The sequence below is a fragment of the Oryctolagus cuniculus genome, chromosome 6, assembly GCF_051225735.1.
Source record: "Oryctolagus cuniculus isolate XC-2025 breed Fujian yellow rabbit chromosome 6, ASM5122573v1, whole genome shotgun sequence".
NCBI lineage: Eukaryota > Metazoa > Chordata > Mammalia > Lagomorpha > Leporidae > Oryctolagus > Oryctolagus cuniculus.
In genome coordinates, this window is record NC_142872.1 from 22030276 (window position 1) to 22047677 (window position 17402).

General features: G+C 49.7%; 1 protein-coding gene across 5 annotated transcripts in view; it reads right to left on the minus strand.

The window, feature by feature from the left end:
• Nucleotides 1–3503: 3503 nt before the first annotated feature.
• Nucleotides 3504–17402, minus strand: part of P4HA2 (prolyl 4-hydroxylase subunit alpha 2) — a 34053-nt gene continuing 20154 nt past the window's right edge. For 2 of the 5 annotated variants that reach the window (XM_002710197.6, XM_008254990.5), the window contains exons 7-15: nt 16907–17100; nt 15766–15942; nt 12773–12843; nt 12440–12539; nt 8678–8731; nt 8074–8139; nt 6049–6117; nt 5625–5721; nt 3504–3986 (exon numbers count right to left, since the gene is read on the minus strand). In XM_002710197.6, coding sequence (XP_002710243.3) covers nt 3916–3986; nt 5625–5721; nt 6049–6117; nt 8074–8139; nt 8678–8731; nt 12440–12539; nt 12773–12843; nt 15766–15942; nt 16907–17100 — 899 coding nt within the window. In that variant the 3' untranslated portion in view covers nt 3504–3915. Of the gene's footprint in view, nt 3987–5624; nt 5722–6048; nt 6118–8073; nt 8140–8197; nt 8258–8677; nt 8732–12439; nt 12540–12772; nt 12844–15765; nt 15943–16906; nt 17101–17402 lie in introns of all 5 variants that reach the window. The other 3 variants (XM_070076084.2, XM_070076085.2, XM_002710196.5) reach the window with 2 other exon arrangements.

Genomic DNA, 17402 nt, shown 5'->3' on the forward strand with positions numbered 1-17402 from the left:
CCAAGACATTAACCACTGCCAAGGTGGGATGCCGGAGTTGCACATGGCAGGTTTACCTGCTATGCCACAACACCAGTCCCCAAAAAAAGAATTGAAAAAGAAATCTAATGACCAACAAACATGTAAAGTTGTTCAAAATCAATAAACATGTTGAAACAGCTAGCATTACACATGTACTGTGTTAGTCAAGGTAGGGCTGCGATAAACAGTGTACTTACTTCAGTTTGGAATGGTGGAAAGTAGAAGATCAGGTGCTAGCAGTTTAATGCCTGGTGGTGGCCCACTTCCTGGTTCACAGCTACCTTCCTAATGTATCGTCATAGAGCAGAAAGAAGGCTAGAGAGTTCTATGAAGTCTTTCGTAACAGTACTATCCCATTCATGAGAAGTATTTCTGCTCCTTAATATAGGTCCCAAGAAAACTATGTTTTGGGGCTGGCACTGTGGCATAGCAGGTAAAGGTGCCACCTGCAGTGTTGGCATCCCATGTGGGCACCAGTTCGAGACCCAGCTGCTCCAATTTTCATCCAGATCTCTGCCATGGCCTGGGAAAGCAGTAGAAGATGGCCCAAGTCCCTGGGCCCTGCACCTGCCTAAGACTCAGAGGGAACTCCTGGCTTGGGACTGGCTCAGCTCCAGCCTTTGCAGCCAACTGGGGAGTGAACCAGCAGATGGAAGACCTCTCTTAGTCTCTGCCTTTCCTTCTCTCTGTGTAACTCTTTCAAATAAATAATAAATCTTTTTTTTTCAAAAAAAAAATGTATGTTTATGTGCATGAGTAGTCATCCATTAAAAATGCTTATCACAGGAGCTGGCACTGTGGCACAGTGGGTAAAAGCCGCCACCTGTAGTGTTGGCATCCCACAGGGCACCGGTTCAAGTCCCAGCTGCTCCACTTCCAATCCAGCTCTCTGCTATGGCCTGGGAAAGCAGTGGAAGATGGCCCAAGTCCTTGGGCCCCTGCACCCATGTAGGAGACCCGGAGGAGGCTCCTGGCTCCTGGCTTTGGATTGGTGCAGCTCCAGCCTTGCAGCCATCTGGGGAGTGAAGCAGCAGATGGAAAATCTCTCTCTGTGTAACTCTTTCAAATAAATAAATAAATCTTTTTTTTTTTTTTTTTTTTTTGACAGGCAGAGTGGACAGTGAGAGAGAGAGACAGAGAGAAAGGTCTTCCTTCACCGTTGGTTCACCCTCCAACGGCCGCCGCGGCCAGCGCGCTGCAGCCGGCGCACCGCGCTGATCCGATGGCAGGAGCCAGGAGCCAGGTGCTTTTCCTGGTCTCCCATGGGGTGCAGGGCCCAAGCACTTGGGCCATCCTCTACTGCACTCCCGGGCCACAGCAGAGGGCTGGCCTGGAAGAGGGGCAACCGGGACAGAATCCGGCGCCCCAACCGGGACTAGAACCCGGTGTGCCGGCGCTGCTAGGTGGAGGATTAGCCTAGTGAGCCGCGGCGCCGGCTAAATAAATAAATCTTTAAAAAAATAAATAAAATAAAATAAATGTTTTCTTCTCCAACCCAGGCAGTGGTAACACAGGTGATTCTACTCCTCTTGTTTTTTTATTTAATTTAATTTATTTATTTGAGAGGTAGAGTTACAGACAGTGAGAGGGAGAGACAGAGAGAAAGATCTTTCTTCCGTTGGTTCACTCCCCAAATGGCCACAATGGCTGGAACTGCACCGATCCAAAGCCAGGAGCCAGGAGTTTCTTCCTGGTCTCCCATGCAGGTGCAGGGGCCCAAGGATTTGGGCCACCTTCCACTGCTTTCCCAGGCCACAGCAGAGAGCTGGATCAGAAGAGGAACAGCCAGGACTAGAACTGGCACCCATATGGGATGCTGGCGCCACAGGCGGAAGATTAACCTACTGAGCCATAGGGCTGGCCCCCTCTACTCCTCTTCCTTTTCTTTAACAGAGTATCTCAAAAAGTTTGTGGAAACTGAAATGTAAAGCTTATTTTGGTACAAGACTTTTTTTAAAAAAAGATCTGGTAATTTGAAAAGCAGACTGGGGCAGGGAGTCTCCCATCCACTGACTCCCCAAATGGTCACAACAAGGCCAGGCGGGGCCAGGCCAAAGCCAGGAGCCCAGAATTCCATCCAGGTCTTCCACATGGGTGGCAGGGGCCCAAACACTTGGACTACATTCTGCTGTTTTCCCAGGCACATTAAGAGGGAGCTGGATCAGAGGTGGAGCAGCCATGACTGAAACTAGCACTCATACGAAATGCTGGCTTTGCAGGTGGTGACTTCACCCATTATGCTACAACACTGCCCTAATGCAAGAAATTTTGAAATCTATGCATAATTTTATCAGAAAATACATTTCCTTGAAATTTTTGAAGACTCCTCATATGCACAGATTTTAAAATTTTTTGCACTAAAATAAACATCTTTCATTTAAAACTTTTTTGTCTATTTTATTTATTTGAAGGGCAGACAGACTGACAGACCAAGAACTCCCATTTGCTGGTTCACTCCCAAATGCCTACAATATCCTGGGCTGGGCCAGGCTGAAGGCAGGAGTCAGGAATTCAATCCAGGTCTCCTATATAGGTGGCAGGGACCCCAGTACTTCATATATGCCCTAAAGAAATGTTTATCTGCACCAAGAACCATGGGTGGCAGAGATCTAACTACCTAAGCCATCAAATGTTACCTCACAGGGTGCACATTTGCAGGAAGCTGGAATCACAAGCAGAGCTAAGACTTTAACCCAGACACTCTGATAAGGGATGTGAGTATCCCAAGTAGCATCTTTAAAAAAATATATATTTATTTTACTTGAAAGTTAGAGTCACACAGAGAGAGGAAAGGCAGAGAGGGAGCAAGAGAGGTCTTCCATCCGATGGTTCACTCCCCAACTGGCCACAACAGCCAAACTGTGCCAATCCGAAGCCAGGAGCTTCTTCCGGGCCTCCCACGTAGGTGCAAGAGCCCAAGGACCTGGGCCATTTTCTACTGCTATCCCAGGCCACAGTAGAGAGCTGGATGGGAAGTGTAGCAGCTGGGACTCAAACTGACGCCCAAATGGAATGCCAGCGCTTCAGGCCAGGGTGTTAACCCGCTGCACCACAGTGCCGGCCCCCAAGTAGCATCTTAACCGCTATACCAAATGCCCACCCTAAACTTATCTTTAAATTTCATTTTCCACTAACTTTTTGAAGTATTCCCATACATTTCATATATTTTAAAATGTTAAAATAAGAAATTTCAGGCTATAACAGCATCACAATTGTGATCATACATGTTCTTTACGTTCTCTAGGAGACAAGGAGAGACTATATATTCCAACTTACTTTCTAGAAAAGGACAACGAAGCTTAGAGATGACACAAGTACTGAAACCACATCTAGACCCCAAGGCCAGGCTTCTGCCACTAAAGCCTTCGTTATCTAGATTCTGCCTCCAGATAGCTAACACACGCAAAACGGTCAACTTGGGAAAAGCTTCCCATATTCAAAAAACAAAAAAACAACAACAAAAAACACTCCAAATACAGCTCTTTAAGGCTTCTGGCAGGGACAATTTATTTATTATTTTTTTTTTGTTGTTAAAGCCACAACTGATAGAAATGCCATAACAAACATGTAAACAAGGCATCAGAACTTTGGTTCACTGAAACATCTTACACCTAAAACATCTGAGGTACAAAGGCACCTTGCTTGGCGCTAGACAGTGACTCTGCTGCAGCCGCTCCGACCCTACACTTGAGGCTAGAGATAGCACAGGCTGACCACAGAGGCTGGGGACCAGGGCACCAGGACCCATCCCACTATACCCCACCACTCCAGACAAACGTTCATTCCTCCAAAGACCCACTTGATAGGATCTGGAACACATGAAGGTGTCTGTCACACTGAACTTGGAGTTGACATGGGCTGCGGGGCCAGGAAAGGGAAGGGCAGAAAAGGACATCAGTCAACTTCTGTTGATCCACAAGGTCTCAGGAACTCCTGTCCTCGTTCATGAAACCACTTGTTGGAAACTGTGAACAGAAACCAAGTATATTACCATCCTACTGGTCAGTTCAGCAACCAAAACTAACGATTCATTCATGATAACCCCTGCAATGTGTTCTGGACTCAGACTCCATTACGACATGGTCTCAGGCCTCAAGTGGCTCATGCACTGTTGAGGAAGACACATGCCAGTGACACAAGATATGTGCACGCAGGTTGCCCTGAGAACAGAGTCAAAGGAACATCAAACCATGTCAGGGAACTAGAGACCCCAGGGCTAGAGAAGGAAGCTGAACAGAAGTTATGGGGAAGAAGATGGATATACCAAGATAACTCCCACACCAACGGGGGTCCCATGAAGTGGGAGAAGGATAAGAAATTCAGCAGGCAGGAACTGCCCTGGTGTGTGTCAAGGACCTCAACAAACCTGCTACTGGGAGGTGGTGGGGGAAACTGAGAGGCAGGGGGTGAGGAAGCCCATGAGCACGGAGAAGGGCTCGGCTATCACCTCAGGCACGGTGGGCCGGCAGACCCAACCTGTGCGCTGTGTGCCCCAGAGCAGCAGAGCTGGTGCCATCACTGTCATCTAAGCCGTGTCTCAGTCAGGGATCATGATTCTGTGCCTCCAACGCAGACTCTCTCATGAGTAAAATTGTTTTACTGTACTACTGAAGTCATACAACTTTTTACATATAATTTAAAGTAATACTTGTACTTCATGGAACCACTCAAATTATCTAAAATTTTGTGATAAACAGCAATCTCCTAAAGTACTCCCTCCAAGCCCCAAGCCCCACTCAGAAGACTTCAGCTGTTTCTTCTAATATTTAACCAAATTTTTCTGAATAGCATATTTATAATGCTATTTCTTGATATTAAATTTTGAACTTATTTTCTTCTAACCCTAAACACATACTTGTCCCCATCTATCTTCCCAATATCATTAAACCACAAGCTTTAAAACTAAGATTTCGTGTGATGTTGTTTTGAGCCATGCAGTAGATTATGCTTACATTTCATTTCCTGGTTTTCCCCCTGAAATCAGTGACTACCTCCTTTTCTTTTTCACTGCTCAATGTTCCATAAACCTATCCGCCAAACTCTTGTAAGAGGGCTACAAACTCATCTCAGGCCTCTCAGTGGCTCACCACCACTGCTCCCAGGATGAGGCTCCAGCTTTGGTCTCTGTGGTTTGGTCCCAGCCCCACCTCTTGGCTCCGTGCACCAAGCCCTCCCCCTTCTTCATGTGACAACGACAGCAGCCCACAGGCCCCTGATGCTACTCTGAGCCTGTCCCTTATTCCAGTGGGCCTTGCCCTACTGACTCTTCCTATTCCTGCTTCCAGCTCCTGTCTGCTCCCACAGAGCCCATACCAGAGCCTGCTCTCCTGGAGAGCCATCCTGGACCAACAATAGGTGGCTGGCTGTGGGTGGCCAGCTGTTCTTCCTTGGGGCCTCCCTCCCTCTCTGGGCATCTCTCAAGGGTATTCCCAACTAGATCTCCTGGCACATGACCAGCTGAGTAGTCAGTAACATGGCTGGATGGTGCTGCCACCTAACAGATAAAAACCTTTTGTACAAATGTGGCGGTTGCTGTCTCCTGGCACAGAGTCTAAGGCAGGCCATCAAAGCCCACAAGGAGCCCACCAAAGTCAAGAACTCACCCCACTTGCAACCCACAAGCACAGGGCAGGCGGCGTGTCTTGTTCGGTAGTCACCTTCCCCACTCCGCAGAAGGTTGTACCAGAATACAGCTGTGCCCTGCGAAACAGAAAGCCTGTCAGAAAAAAATCCTTTGAGACTGGGCTCTACGACCTGAGCCCAAGCAGAACCATCACTTTCCTACATACTGGGGGACTCAGGGCTCTGGGACTCCAGCAAGAGGGGAGTTTCCCAAGAGCACTCACCTGCTCCGGAAGGGACTTTCCTCCACCACCCCACCACCCCATCCCCAGGTGGAAGCTTAGGCCAAAGAGAGCACAGGTGGAAAGGAGCCAAGGCGTATCACAGGTGACAGTCAAGCTGGCCAAGGAATGGGGCTGGGGGACAACATCTGAGCCTGGCTTCAACCTCTAACCCAGAACTTACCTTTTTAGGCCAAATCGCAGCCCCCAGATCAGGGAAGACAGTGGCACCACCAGCTTCTACATCACTCATCTGGGAATACAAGGCAGAGAGCTTGGCCCCTCTATCCAGGTCTCTCAGAGCAACTCAATCACAAAGGATGTGGCGAGGTGTGTATATCCCCCTCCTCTGAGCATGAGCGGATCTGCTCCATGGCCAGCCCTACCTAACCTGTGTGGTTCATCAGGACAGTCTCCGCCAAGGACTCGAGAGCAGCGACCCACACCTGAGCTGTCCTCCATGGGAGCAATCTGAGTCCACACTCAGAAAAGAACTGTCGTCTACTCCCTCAAGCCCCCACACAGCTTGGGTTATGTCTAAGTCACTGTGCCCAGCAAACAGCCCTGAGCAGGAGCTCCCAGCTGCTTGCAGCACCAGGCATAGCCGTGCAAGCTGTTTCTGTGGCTCCTGCAGTCTGCTCATCTGGTCACTGTTCCAGAACAGTCACCCTCCTTAGAACAATTTGAGTGGGCAGGTAGAATGCTGTGTCTCCAGGGAGAGGCCTCCAGCTAAACCAGACCCAAGTTACAGAGCAGCGAGGCTGCGCTCCTGCCCACAGCACAAGTCTCAGTGCATGTGCAAAGCACTGCTTCCTGCTCATCCAGCTCACTTCAAGTTTCTGCCCATAGTATACTAAAAACTAGAGCTCAAAAATATGTCCATGGGATACACACCAGACTGACTGAAGAACTCTCTATACACACAGAGCAAATGAATAGGATGAGGATCCTGCTGCCTTCCCACTGCCCTGGGAATCAACCCCAGACCCTTCGAGAACCTAGGCCCTGTCAGTCTCATTTGGCTGTCGTTCCAGACACACTCCCCTGTTTCTATTTTCCCAATATCCCAAGCTCCTTTTCTCTTCCAAGCCTACACATTCTCTCCTCTGCCAGAAACCACGTTACACCAGCTAATTTCCACTCTACCTTCAAGTCTCACCCGGCATGTTACTTCCCAAGGGAGGCCTTTGCTGAAGCCCAGCCTGGGCTACTTCTCAATAGCGCCTGTCTCCATGGAAACTAAACAACGGTCTCTCCTGTGCTTACAGTAAGTCCCCATATTAGACCTCAAGTGCCACGAGAGAAACCACAGATGTCCTGCTCACCAGCATGACCACAGCACATCACCCACACACAATAAAAACGTAAAAGGAAAGAATGAATATGAGCTTCAGCCTTTAAGTTATTTTCCAGCCTCTGTAACTCTTTAGAGCTAAGTAGAGAGGAGAAGAAACTGTTTCTCACAAATGGAGTGGCAGCAGCAGGTGAGAATCAGGCCACCAACCCTCTGGAGAAACAAAGGCAGCTCCTAGCTAAGAGCACCTCATGGCTCCTTGCTCCCTCTGCTCTGAAGAAGGAAATCTTGCAGAGCAGCCATCCCAAAAGTCTAGACCAGCGCTAGGCTTACCACAAAGGAGCCAGAATACAACACAACCTGGATGAACCTAAAAGACATGTTAAGTGAAACAAACCAGCCACAAAGAGACACATATTCCTATATAAGGTTACATTACATGAGTAGGCAAAATCATAAGAGACAGAAAACAGAATGGTGGTTTCCAAGGACTTGGGAGGCAATAAGGAATTACTGTTTAATGGGTGTAGAGTTTCAGTTTTACAAGGTGAAAAGAATTATGGAGCCTGATGGTGGTAAGGGTTTTACAATATGAATGTATTTAATACCACTGAACTGTATACCTAAAACAGTTATGATGGTATGCTTTATTTTATCTGTATTTTACCATAATTTTTTAAAACTGGAAAAATAAAAAATGGAGCCAGGGATGTAAAATTCCTAGTAGAAGCCAGAACCACACGAACAGGAACAAAGGCCAGCTCTCACCTCCAGCCACGAAGCTGCCAGGGCGAGAAGAACCTGGCCTTTACCCAGTGGCTGGTGGGGTCAGCCCTGATGGGGGACAAGTGTGGGAGATTACCCTCTGGACCCAAGCTCCCCTCAGGGCCCATCAGCTGCAAACATCATACTCACGTAGTTTAAGAATGTGGCCACACGATTCCCAGTCCCTAAACGCTTGAAAGCATCTCGTTCATTGTTCTATAAAATTAAGTGAGAGTGAACAGGTGGAACAGATGGGCTTGGATCCGATACTTACATAGTTAAGAAACGTCGCTAACCTATTCCCTTCCGTTTTGAGGCCGCTGTCAAAAGGTCGCTGCAACAGACAACAACTTTCACCCAACTTTGCAACTAATTTCACCCACCACCCACAGAACTGAGAACAAAAAGGGCTCAGAGCAAGGTAATAAATGTGCTTTCCATAACAGCCAGAGGCGTGGGCCAAGGCTGCAAAGCAAACTCTGGCCGGGGAATTGGGGGCGTGGGAAACAGAGAGGGTAGAAATGATCTTCACAATGATCTATTAAGAGCCTTTGCTTTAGAATCAAGGCAGAGCAGGCAGGGTTAGGGCAAGAGAAACAGCCAGTTCCACTGGGTTCCGCAGGCCCATGGTTCCAGACTTGGTTTCATCAATATCAAAGACTTGCCCCAGGTGAGGTGGGCAGGGAGGGATGCAGATGTGGAAGTGGAGGTACTCCTAGGAGCTCCAGCCTAGCACCTGTGATTTGAGTCTTACCCTGGAGAAGTCAAAGTGTGGCTCATACTGTCCTCCCATCCCGTAATTTGCAACCTGGTGGGAAATAACAGCAAGAATCTTGTCAGCAACACAGTCCATCTTGGAGCAGCCAACGTGTCCAGAGATACCATCTCCCAGGGCCAGAAAGCAACCAGAGCCTCCAACAGCAGCCTTTCTAAGGTGCAGGTAGCTGTACCGGCACAGGTAAAGCAAACGTTTCAAGCTTGTCTACGGCAGTGTCCAAGAGGAAGGCTGTGGCACAGATGGGGTTTCCCAAACAGAACAAGATGGTGGACCTGCAGTCGGGCACTGCGGAGAAGCTATCGCTCTTTTGATGACACTTGCACGGCAGCAGAGTGAGCCGTTTCTGAGTTCAGCCCTGGCCTGGGCCTTAGAGGTTTGGGGGAAAACGGGAAAGTGATCGAGAGGAAAGCCAACAACAAACTCAAGACCAAGAAGTTTGTTCATTTTTGTGTTTTTTTAGACACTGGTTTTGGAGCCACTCAGTAACTGGTACTGCTCCTACCACCTCTGCCACTGTCCCCACCACTGTTCTGAAACAGAATGAGTGGGGCACACACATCCCAGCCCTGCCAGTGACCCACGACACACAGCATTGCTCCATCCAAGTGAAGCTGCAGGACGTGGGCAGCCAGCTGCCAGACAGCCAAGAACTGCCGCACGATCTCAGCACTCCAAGCCTGAGCCTGAACCTGAAGTACAGACCGGAGCGATCAGTAGTTACTGAGGCATCATTAATCGGATCAGAAACTGTAAAAGCCTCCATGAACAGCTTATCAGCACAATGTCACAGCCTAACTCAGCAGAGGGAATGAGAGACAAGGTTCCAGATGAAGCACGGAATCTAATATAGAAGCTGATGGAGTGGCATTACCGATGTCTTACTGAAACCTCCAAAACCTTTGGGCCTCAGGCACTAATTCTCACAAAGTTGGCATTTTTTGTATATCCACTGTTAGGGACTCCAAGAGTCAGACAAATGATGCTGCAAACTTGGCAACTATAGAGACCTCTGGATTGGGGGGAGAGAAAGGTAGGGGGAGCTTTATGAGGCAGGAAATCCTCCTGTTGGAGCACAATGTTTGCCAGATGTGATGAGGTGCAGAATTTGAAAGCATGATTCTCAGTGTCTATACAAATAAACCTTGCAATGAAGAATCAGTGGTGAAAATATGCCATAACATACTGCTCTGGCTTTCAAGGTTCCTGTACCAAAAATGCCCAGAAATCCTGTCAACAGTACCAGGAGGACTGTTCAGCAGGTGGCCCTGTTTACAGCTGCAGATGTATCTCAGGAGGGCAGTACTAGAGCAGTTGGCAAAGTGGTATTTCAGATGGTATTATAAATACACCATCTGCTTGTGATGCCAGCATCCCAGATTGGAGTGCAAGTTCAAATCAGCAACTCCACTTTGATCTAGCTCCTGTCAATGCTCCTGGAAAAGCAATGGGAGATGGCCCAAATACCTGGGCCCCTGTCACCTATGCAGGAGACTCAGATGGAGTTCCTGGCTCCTGGCTTTGGCCAGGCCCAACCGTGGCTGTTGCAGACATTTGGCAAGTGAACCAGAGGATGGAAGATCGCTCTCTATTTTTCTCTCTCTCTCTCTCTCACTCTCGCTCTCTCTCTCTGTCACTCTGCCTTTCAAATAAATAAATCTTACTTTATGTCTTCTGGATTCCTATGAGGAGGCATTCATTTCAATCTCTAGACTTGTTGCTGCTACAAAAGTAGTTATCAGTTGTCTGAAAGACTTGGGTATTTATGATGCTACTGCCATCTTGAAGGAAAAAGAAACTTGTAAAGGGCTAGAAATGACTTTTTTTCTTTTGGTGATGCTGGGATATCATGGAGCATTTGAGAATGCTGGACGATTAACAGCCCTTTATCACACAGGCTTTCATCCAAATTCACCAGAAGGCCTCAATGCCCCTTTTATCCCCAGATGGCCCACAGCAAACACATCGACTGCATCTGAGTGTTGACAGGCAGCACAGCACAGCTCCTGGTTTCAGGAACCTGCAGCATCCCCAAAGGGGGCCTGCTGGGATGGCTGCTGCTGGTATCAAGGCATTCGTCCCACTACAAGCAGTGTGCTTGGAGTGCTGAAGTCCAGGGTCCTGGCCTCCAGACCATGCAGATCAAAGCTTTCAACACTGCTAGCTGCCAAAGGACATGTCAAGATGGCTTCCAGAGAAAAGAGTGCAAATGAAAATGGTATCTCAACCCCTAGGCAGCCATGGTCTGGATCCTGCAGAACAGCCTTGACCATACAAGCCCCTCCACTGAGAGTTCTAGCATTCAGACCCCAGTCAACTGAGCTGTAACATGAGAGGCCAGACAAGATGAAGCTGCTGTCTCCCATGGTAGAGTCCACGACAGGTACAGAAAGCTAGCTAGGTAAGCCAGGAAAGCAACCAAGGCACACATCCTGTCAACTCAGCCCAGTGGGCCAGGCTATGGAATCAACCAATTAAACAGACTATTGTCCTTGTTCAGGTCATGACACCCCTGAATACAGGCTCTGACAAAGAAGAAGTCATGACAAATGGCTTTAAAAAAAAAAGCCTTGCTCCAAGAAGACATGAACCAAGATAATGCCAACAGGTACATCAAGGCTCCTATGATTTGTGGAATGCTGGTTCCTGTAGACAAGGCAAGTGGGAGATGCAGCAGAAGTTTTCTGTCCATATGCTTGTCTACAGAACTTACTTAGAAACTAAGCAGCACTGAGTTGAGCCAAAAAAAAAATTATATAAAATCTTCACAAGACCTTTCCAAGGTAATCAGCCATGTTTTTGAAAACTCTGGTAGACACCACACAAATCCATAATGATGACCTTCAAGACTGGTTTTCCAACAGCCGATGCAGCTGCAGAAAAAATACTGAGTGCTGGCTGATTTGTTTGGATGCATAGAGGTAAAAGTTCAAAGAATTTTTTCCAAATGATCTTCCAGCAATATTCTAACAAGATGCATGGCTGATGAGACCCAAAGGCCAACTCAAAAGGTTGTTATCCTTAAATACACAGAGAGATCCAGGAGACACTGGTAAAACTTTGCTGAGAGTACGTCGGGTCATCTACCACAGAACCCCAAAGTCCTGATGTTCAGAAGGAAGCACAGCCAGTGCTAATTTGAACTCAAGACCCGAGAGGACACATCAGTAAGAATGTTTACACCAAACCTGTGCCGTTTGTTCTCAGTCACCTTTGAAATAAAGACAGGAAGCCAGGGATTTTGACAAGAACATTCCACCTTCACAGCGACGGGGTCCAAGTGCCTCACTTGTCCCAGCAGCATATCGCTGAACAGTGTATCTCCAGCTGCATTTGACAGTGACACAGAACCATACCCTCTAAAGATATTTTTAGCTTTTTTAAAAGTGGCCCTGGATCACTTCTCAGCCTTTTAGCTAAGACCAAGTGTAAAAGTGGCCCTGGAATAATTCAGAATGAGAGCTTCTGGGTGCAGATAACATGAAAGAGTCAGCCATGCCTACCACCAATCCCCAGCTCCCAGCTTGACAGGACACACAGCGGATGCTCAGCCAAAGTTTGCTGGACACTCACTGCTGAATACTGGTGAGCATGATTAATTCCAGTTTCCCAACTTGAGACCTGTTTCTGAAGTCAGTTTATTAGGCAAGCCTCCCTAAGCCCAGTCCTGGACACCTCAGGAGACCATCTAGACCAAAATTCCCCCTTCCCAGTTCCTAGGGTCCCAGGGGCCGGCTGTACCTGCAGCAGTTCTGCAGTCTTCACTGTCAACCCTGTGATGTGCTGCATCCGGCGATTTATTCGGGCCACAACAGGGTCATCATCCTCCTCCAGCCAAGAGCTGAGCCAAAAGAAAGGAAAAGAAGAAAGAAAATGGGGACACTGAGCTGAGACGAGGTCCTGCGCACCCTCCCCAGTCAAGGACAATTTAAAGGGCACACAGGGTGAATGTTACAAGATAGGGAGGAGGGGCTGGCAGGCAGCAGAAGCCATGCCACCTCCCTGGGGTAGGCACTGGAGAGGCTAAGGCCGGGGACTGAGCGACCACCCACCTACACCGCTGTCTGCACTTACCTTTTGGAAACTCTATAGCTGGCCACAGTGAGCACACCTGTCTTGGGATCACGAACAGTGGCTCGCGCAAGCTGGGATATAGAAAGAAAAAGCAAAATTTATCTTTTTTCACCTGGAGTGTTTTCCCAAGATGTGCCAGCCATGCCAGGCTCTGCAGGCAGTGGTTCTAGCCAAGGCCCTGTGATCCTGCAGGCCAGGTTGGCATCCAAGGGCTATACAAGGGCTATACATTCCCACTCTGGTATCAGATCTTGGCCCCTGCCTTTCCTCAGACCCAGTGTGTGCCACTTGCAGAATTATGCCTTCAGAGTGTGCTCTGTCTATGTAGCTGCCAGGCCCACACAACTGTCTCTGAATGCAGCCTGGCTGGCTGTACCAACTATACTCAGATGGTGCCACCAGCCCTGGCCCTCAACCTCTTGTTCTCTTGACTTGGAGAATTCTCACATCAGCTGAACCTCCTCCCAACTCCTCTGCTAAAAAACCTATCCAAATGTCTCCCCCGCAACTCCTCACACTGGCTCTCACTGCTGTGGGAAGTAAACACAGAGGCATAGCTTCACTCTCTTGGCCACCTCATAAAGTCAGGTAATAAAACCAGGAGAGGACTGGACAAGTGAAGCAAGTGAACTGCAGCACAGTGGGTTAAAGCCCCGGCCAGCAGTGCTCACATCCCATATAGGCATCAGATTGAATCCTGGCTGGTCCACTTCCAATCCAGCTCCCTGCTAATGTGCCCAGGAAAGCAGCAGAGGATGGCCCAAAACCTTGGGCCCCTACACCCATGTGGGAGATCTGGAAAAAGTTGCTGGCTCCTGGCTTTGGATTGGCACAGCTCTGGCCATTGCGGCCATATGGGGAGTGAACCAGCAGATGGAAGATCTCTCTCTCTCTCTGTCTCTACCTCTCTCTATAACTGTGTCTTTCAAATAAATAAAATAAATCTTTAAAAAATAAGAAGAAATAAGTGAGCTGTTACCTGGAAGCCAGTCACCCCTGCTCCCACATACACAGGCTACCACCCATACATGGATCTGCACACATCCTCAACTCCATCTCCAAAAACAAGCTTAATGACAGTCCCAGGAGGGACCTGCTGCTCAGGCCCAGCCTCGAAGGCAAGGGTTCATGTGCTTCAGCTGTGGGCCATCCTAAAGGCCTCAGGTAGGTGTGTACTCTCACTTCCCTTCAACTTCAGGAAATACCTGATGAGTGCCTACCATGAGCCTGAGTGCCTACTATGAGCCTGAGTGTTGACTGATATGGCCCCTGCACTTATACAGCTCTGTCCAGTGGGGAAGGCAGAAAACCAGGCAGGTAACTGCAGCACAGCATGGGTGAGCTCCATGTCCTGTGGAGGCTCAGTCAAAGGTTAAGAATGGCTTCCTAGAGGAGGGGATCATCTTCTGAGATCTGACAGGTAAGCAAGGATTGACCAAGTCGGGGAGCAACACAGCAACAGGTAAGGAGCAGTAAGGCAGAGGTGCAGGGAAGAAAACAGGTGTGTGCTGACTGTGAGTTAGTGGCTTTGGGAAGAGGTAAGAGACAAGGCTGAGAAGGGTCTGGAGGCAATCTTGGGACCACTGAGCAAAGGGGAAGGCTGCAACCAGGGGAGGGAACTCACAGCCTGAATGTATAATGGACGACTGTGAACACATCCGGAAAGCTGACTGTGCGGCTGAGTGGGAAGGAGGCTGGGCAAGGGGTGATGGTGGCCTGGGACAGGGAGTGCAGAAGGGATGGAGAGAAGATGGACCAGAGGTGCTCAGAGGGTGAAAGAGACCCACCTGGACACTGCACTGCTATTGCCTGTCTTCTAAGACGGCCAGCACACCCAGGACAGACAGCTTCCCTGAGCTCGTATCTATGGGCCCTCCCTGAGCTCCAGCTCATTCCAGTCTGTCCCCATCTCCCACTCCACGACGCCTGCTGAATGGCCAGACTCTGCACAAGTGTCTGAGGCCCAGTGTTGGCCTGGCGCCCACAAAGAAGCTCTGAATGGCTGTGCTCTGCCCAGAGGGGACACATAGGGCTATTTTGAACGCAGGCCAGCTGCCCAGCATTCCCCACAGGCCAAGTTAAGCTCATTGGCCCCACTTCAAAGCCTAAATGGCATCTGTCCCTCATGGCCTCCGGAAAGAAGAGGTCAGCTTATGATGGCCAACATGCTTGGCTCACACACAGCTTCTGTTCAAAGGCAAGTTTTCCCAGTGTTCCTTCCCCTACCCAGCCACTCACACTGACACACACACACGGACGTTCTCGGTCTGCGAGTCTGAAACACAGGTGAGGAATCTCTCAGAAGATGCTGCCACAACTGTGCCTCCCTCATCTGGGGACAAGGGAACACATTTCCTTCCTGGACGACTTTGGAGCTGACCCAGGCAGTGGAAAGGGGGGGTCCCAGTCCTCATCTCCACACTACTGGCTAGCCCCTCTCAGCCACATCAGTGGTGCCAACAATGGACTCGGAGCCCTAGATGCTCTAGACCTGCAAGTCAAGTCTGTTCCAAGGCGAGATACAGGAGCCAGCATGGATCCAACACCAGGTCTCATCTCACCCAGCCCCCTCGCCCACAATTCTGCTCGAAGTCCTCTTTGAAAGACATCAAATGGGAGCAAAGCTTTGAGGAACTAGAAATAGAAGAGTAATTTTACACTATGATGCATAACCAACAGCCAAGTGCACACTGGGCACCCAATGCCAGGGGAATTTTCGGGAAGTTCAGGAACAGACAAGGATGCATACTCTGACAGTTCTCTACAAGTTTTGGGCAGTTCAAAAAGAATAAAAACAAAGGCCCTCGGAAGTATTAAGAAGGAGACAGCAACATCTTACTTATTTGCAGGTGATAATACTATACAGACCACTCAAGGACGCTGGATGCTGAGAAAGGCCACAGTGTAAAGCAAATGTACTGCCCCTTGGCACCAGGGATGAGGGAGAGGGCCCAGGCTGCAGTGCCCCAAGGAGGAGACGCGGAGACACCTACTTTGGGTTTCGCAATCTCCTTGATCCTCTCGATCTCCTCATCAGACATGACGTCGTAGTACCTGACGATGTGCGGGCTGTCCCACTCGTCCTCCTCCTTGAAGGGGGCGATGAGCAGCTGCGGCGCCCCATTGCCATCGTGGTACCTGCAGAAAAGCCTCTTCTGTCTCCGGGGGGTCTGGGGAACACAGAGTAGTGGCCCGTGAGTGTGGTAAATCCCGACACTCAGCCCCAGCCCTGTCCCTCACAGCCAGCAGCTGCTCCCGCACGCCCCCAGCACAGAGATTTGAGTGGGTCTGAAGGGCTGGGCCAGGCGGAAGAGCTCGTGGGGGCTAGCAGACATGGCAGGCGAGCGCCTGACGCACCCCGAGCTTCCGTGGATAAGCGCTGGGATTCCAGGCTCTCGAAGGCTGGCTGGGCACCAAGCCCCAGCACACGCCATGGCTTTACCAAAGAGACAAACTTTCCACTCAACCACTTCCCTCTTCACAATCGTCAATCAAGCAAAGGCTGGCCACAGTGGGGTGGGGAGGGAACTCAGTCAGAACTCAGAGGATCAAAACACTGTCTGGGGGCGGCGCCACGGCTCACTAGGCTTATCCTCCGCCTTGCGGTGCCGGCACACCGGGTTCTAGTCCCGGTCGGGGCGCCGGATTCTGTCCCGGTTGCCCCTCTTCCAGGCCAGCTCTCTGCTGTGGCCAGGGAGTGCAGTGGAGGATGGCCCATGTGCTTGGGCCCTGCACCCCATGGGAGACCAGGAGAAGCACCTGGCTCCTGGCTCCTGCCATCGGATCAGCGCGGTGCGCCGGCCTCAGCGCGCTGGCCGCGGCGGCCATTGGAGGGTGAACCAACGGCAAAGGAAGACCTTTCTCTCTGTCTCTCTCTCTCTCACTGTCCACTCTGCATGTTAAAAAAAAAAAAAAAAAAAAAAAAAAAAAAAAAAAAAAAAAAAAAAAACACTGTCTGGGGCTTTAGAGGAGACAGTCTCCTATCCCATAATGCTGAGAACACCCACACGCTAGGCCTCAGCAGATACTGAGAAGAAGAGTACCTGCAGAGAGAGGTATGTCCTCCCCAAACCTGCCTCCCCACAGCCAGAGCCAGGTCCAAGCCTGGGCACCCAGGGCCCACACACATCTCACCAGTTTGACGCCCTCCCCACGACACAGGCTCTCATACACATCCCTCTCGGGCAGGTAGTCCACAGGCCTCTCGTAGACGCCTTCCTGGGTCACTGCCACAGCTTCTGTCTGATTCAATAACGACTTTCCTCTTTGTTCCTCCAACAACCGCTCAAAGTACCGCAGATTCCCTCCAGCTCGCTCATGGCTTGGATCTAGAAAAAGCAAAGAACAAGAAGGAAAAGGAAACCACAAACATCTGTTAGGTCATTTAGAGGAATTACCCTATAAGCGTTTTCTCTCCAGCAGCTCACTTGCACGCGGCGCTCTGCCTTCTGTGGCACCTGACCAGGCTGTACCGGTCAGAGCCTAAAACCAGCAGAGGCTCTCCCCACCCTGGTCAGAAACGAAGGAGGAGCATCATCCACAAGGGAATTTGTCCCACCACCAAGAGGCATCCTTCCCAAGGCCCCAGGACCAGGGAAGCAGTAGAGTTCTGCATTCTCCTGAAGACTGG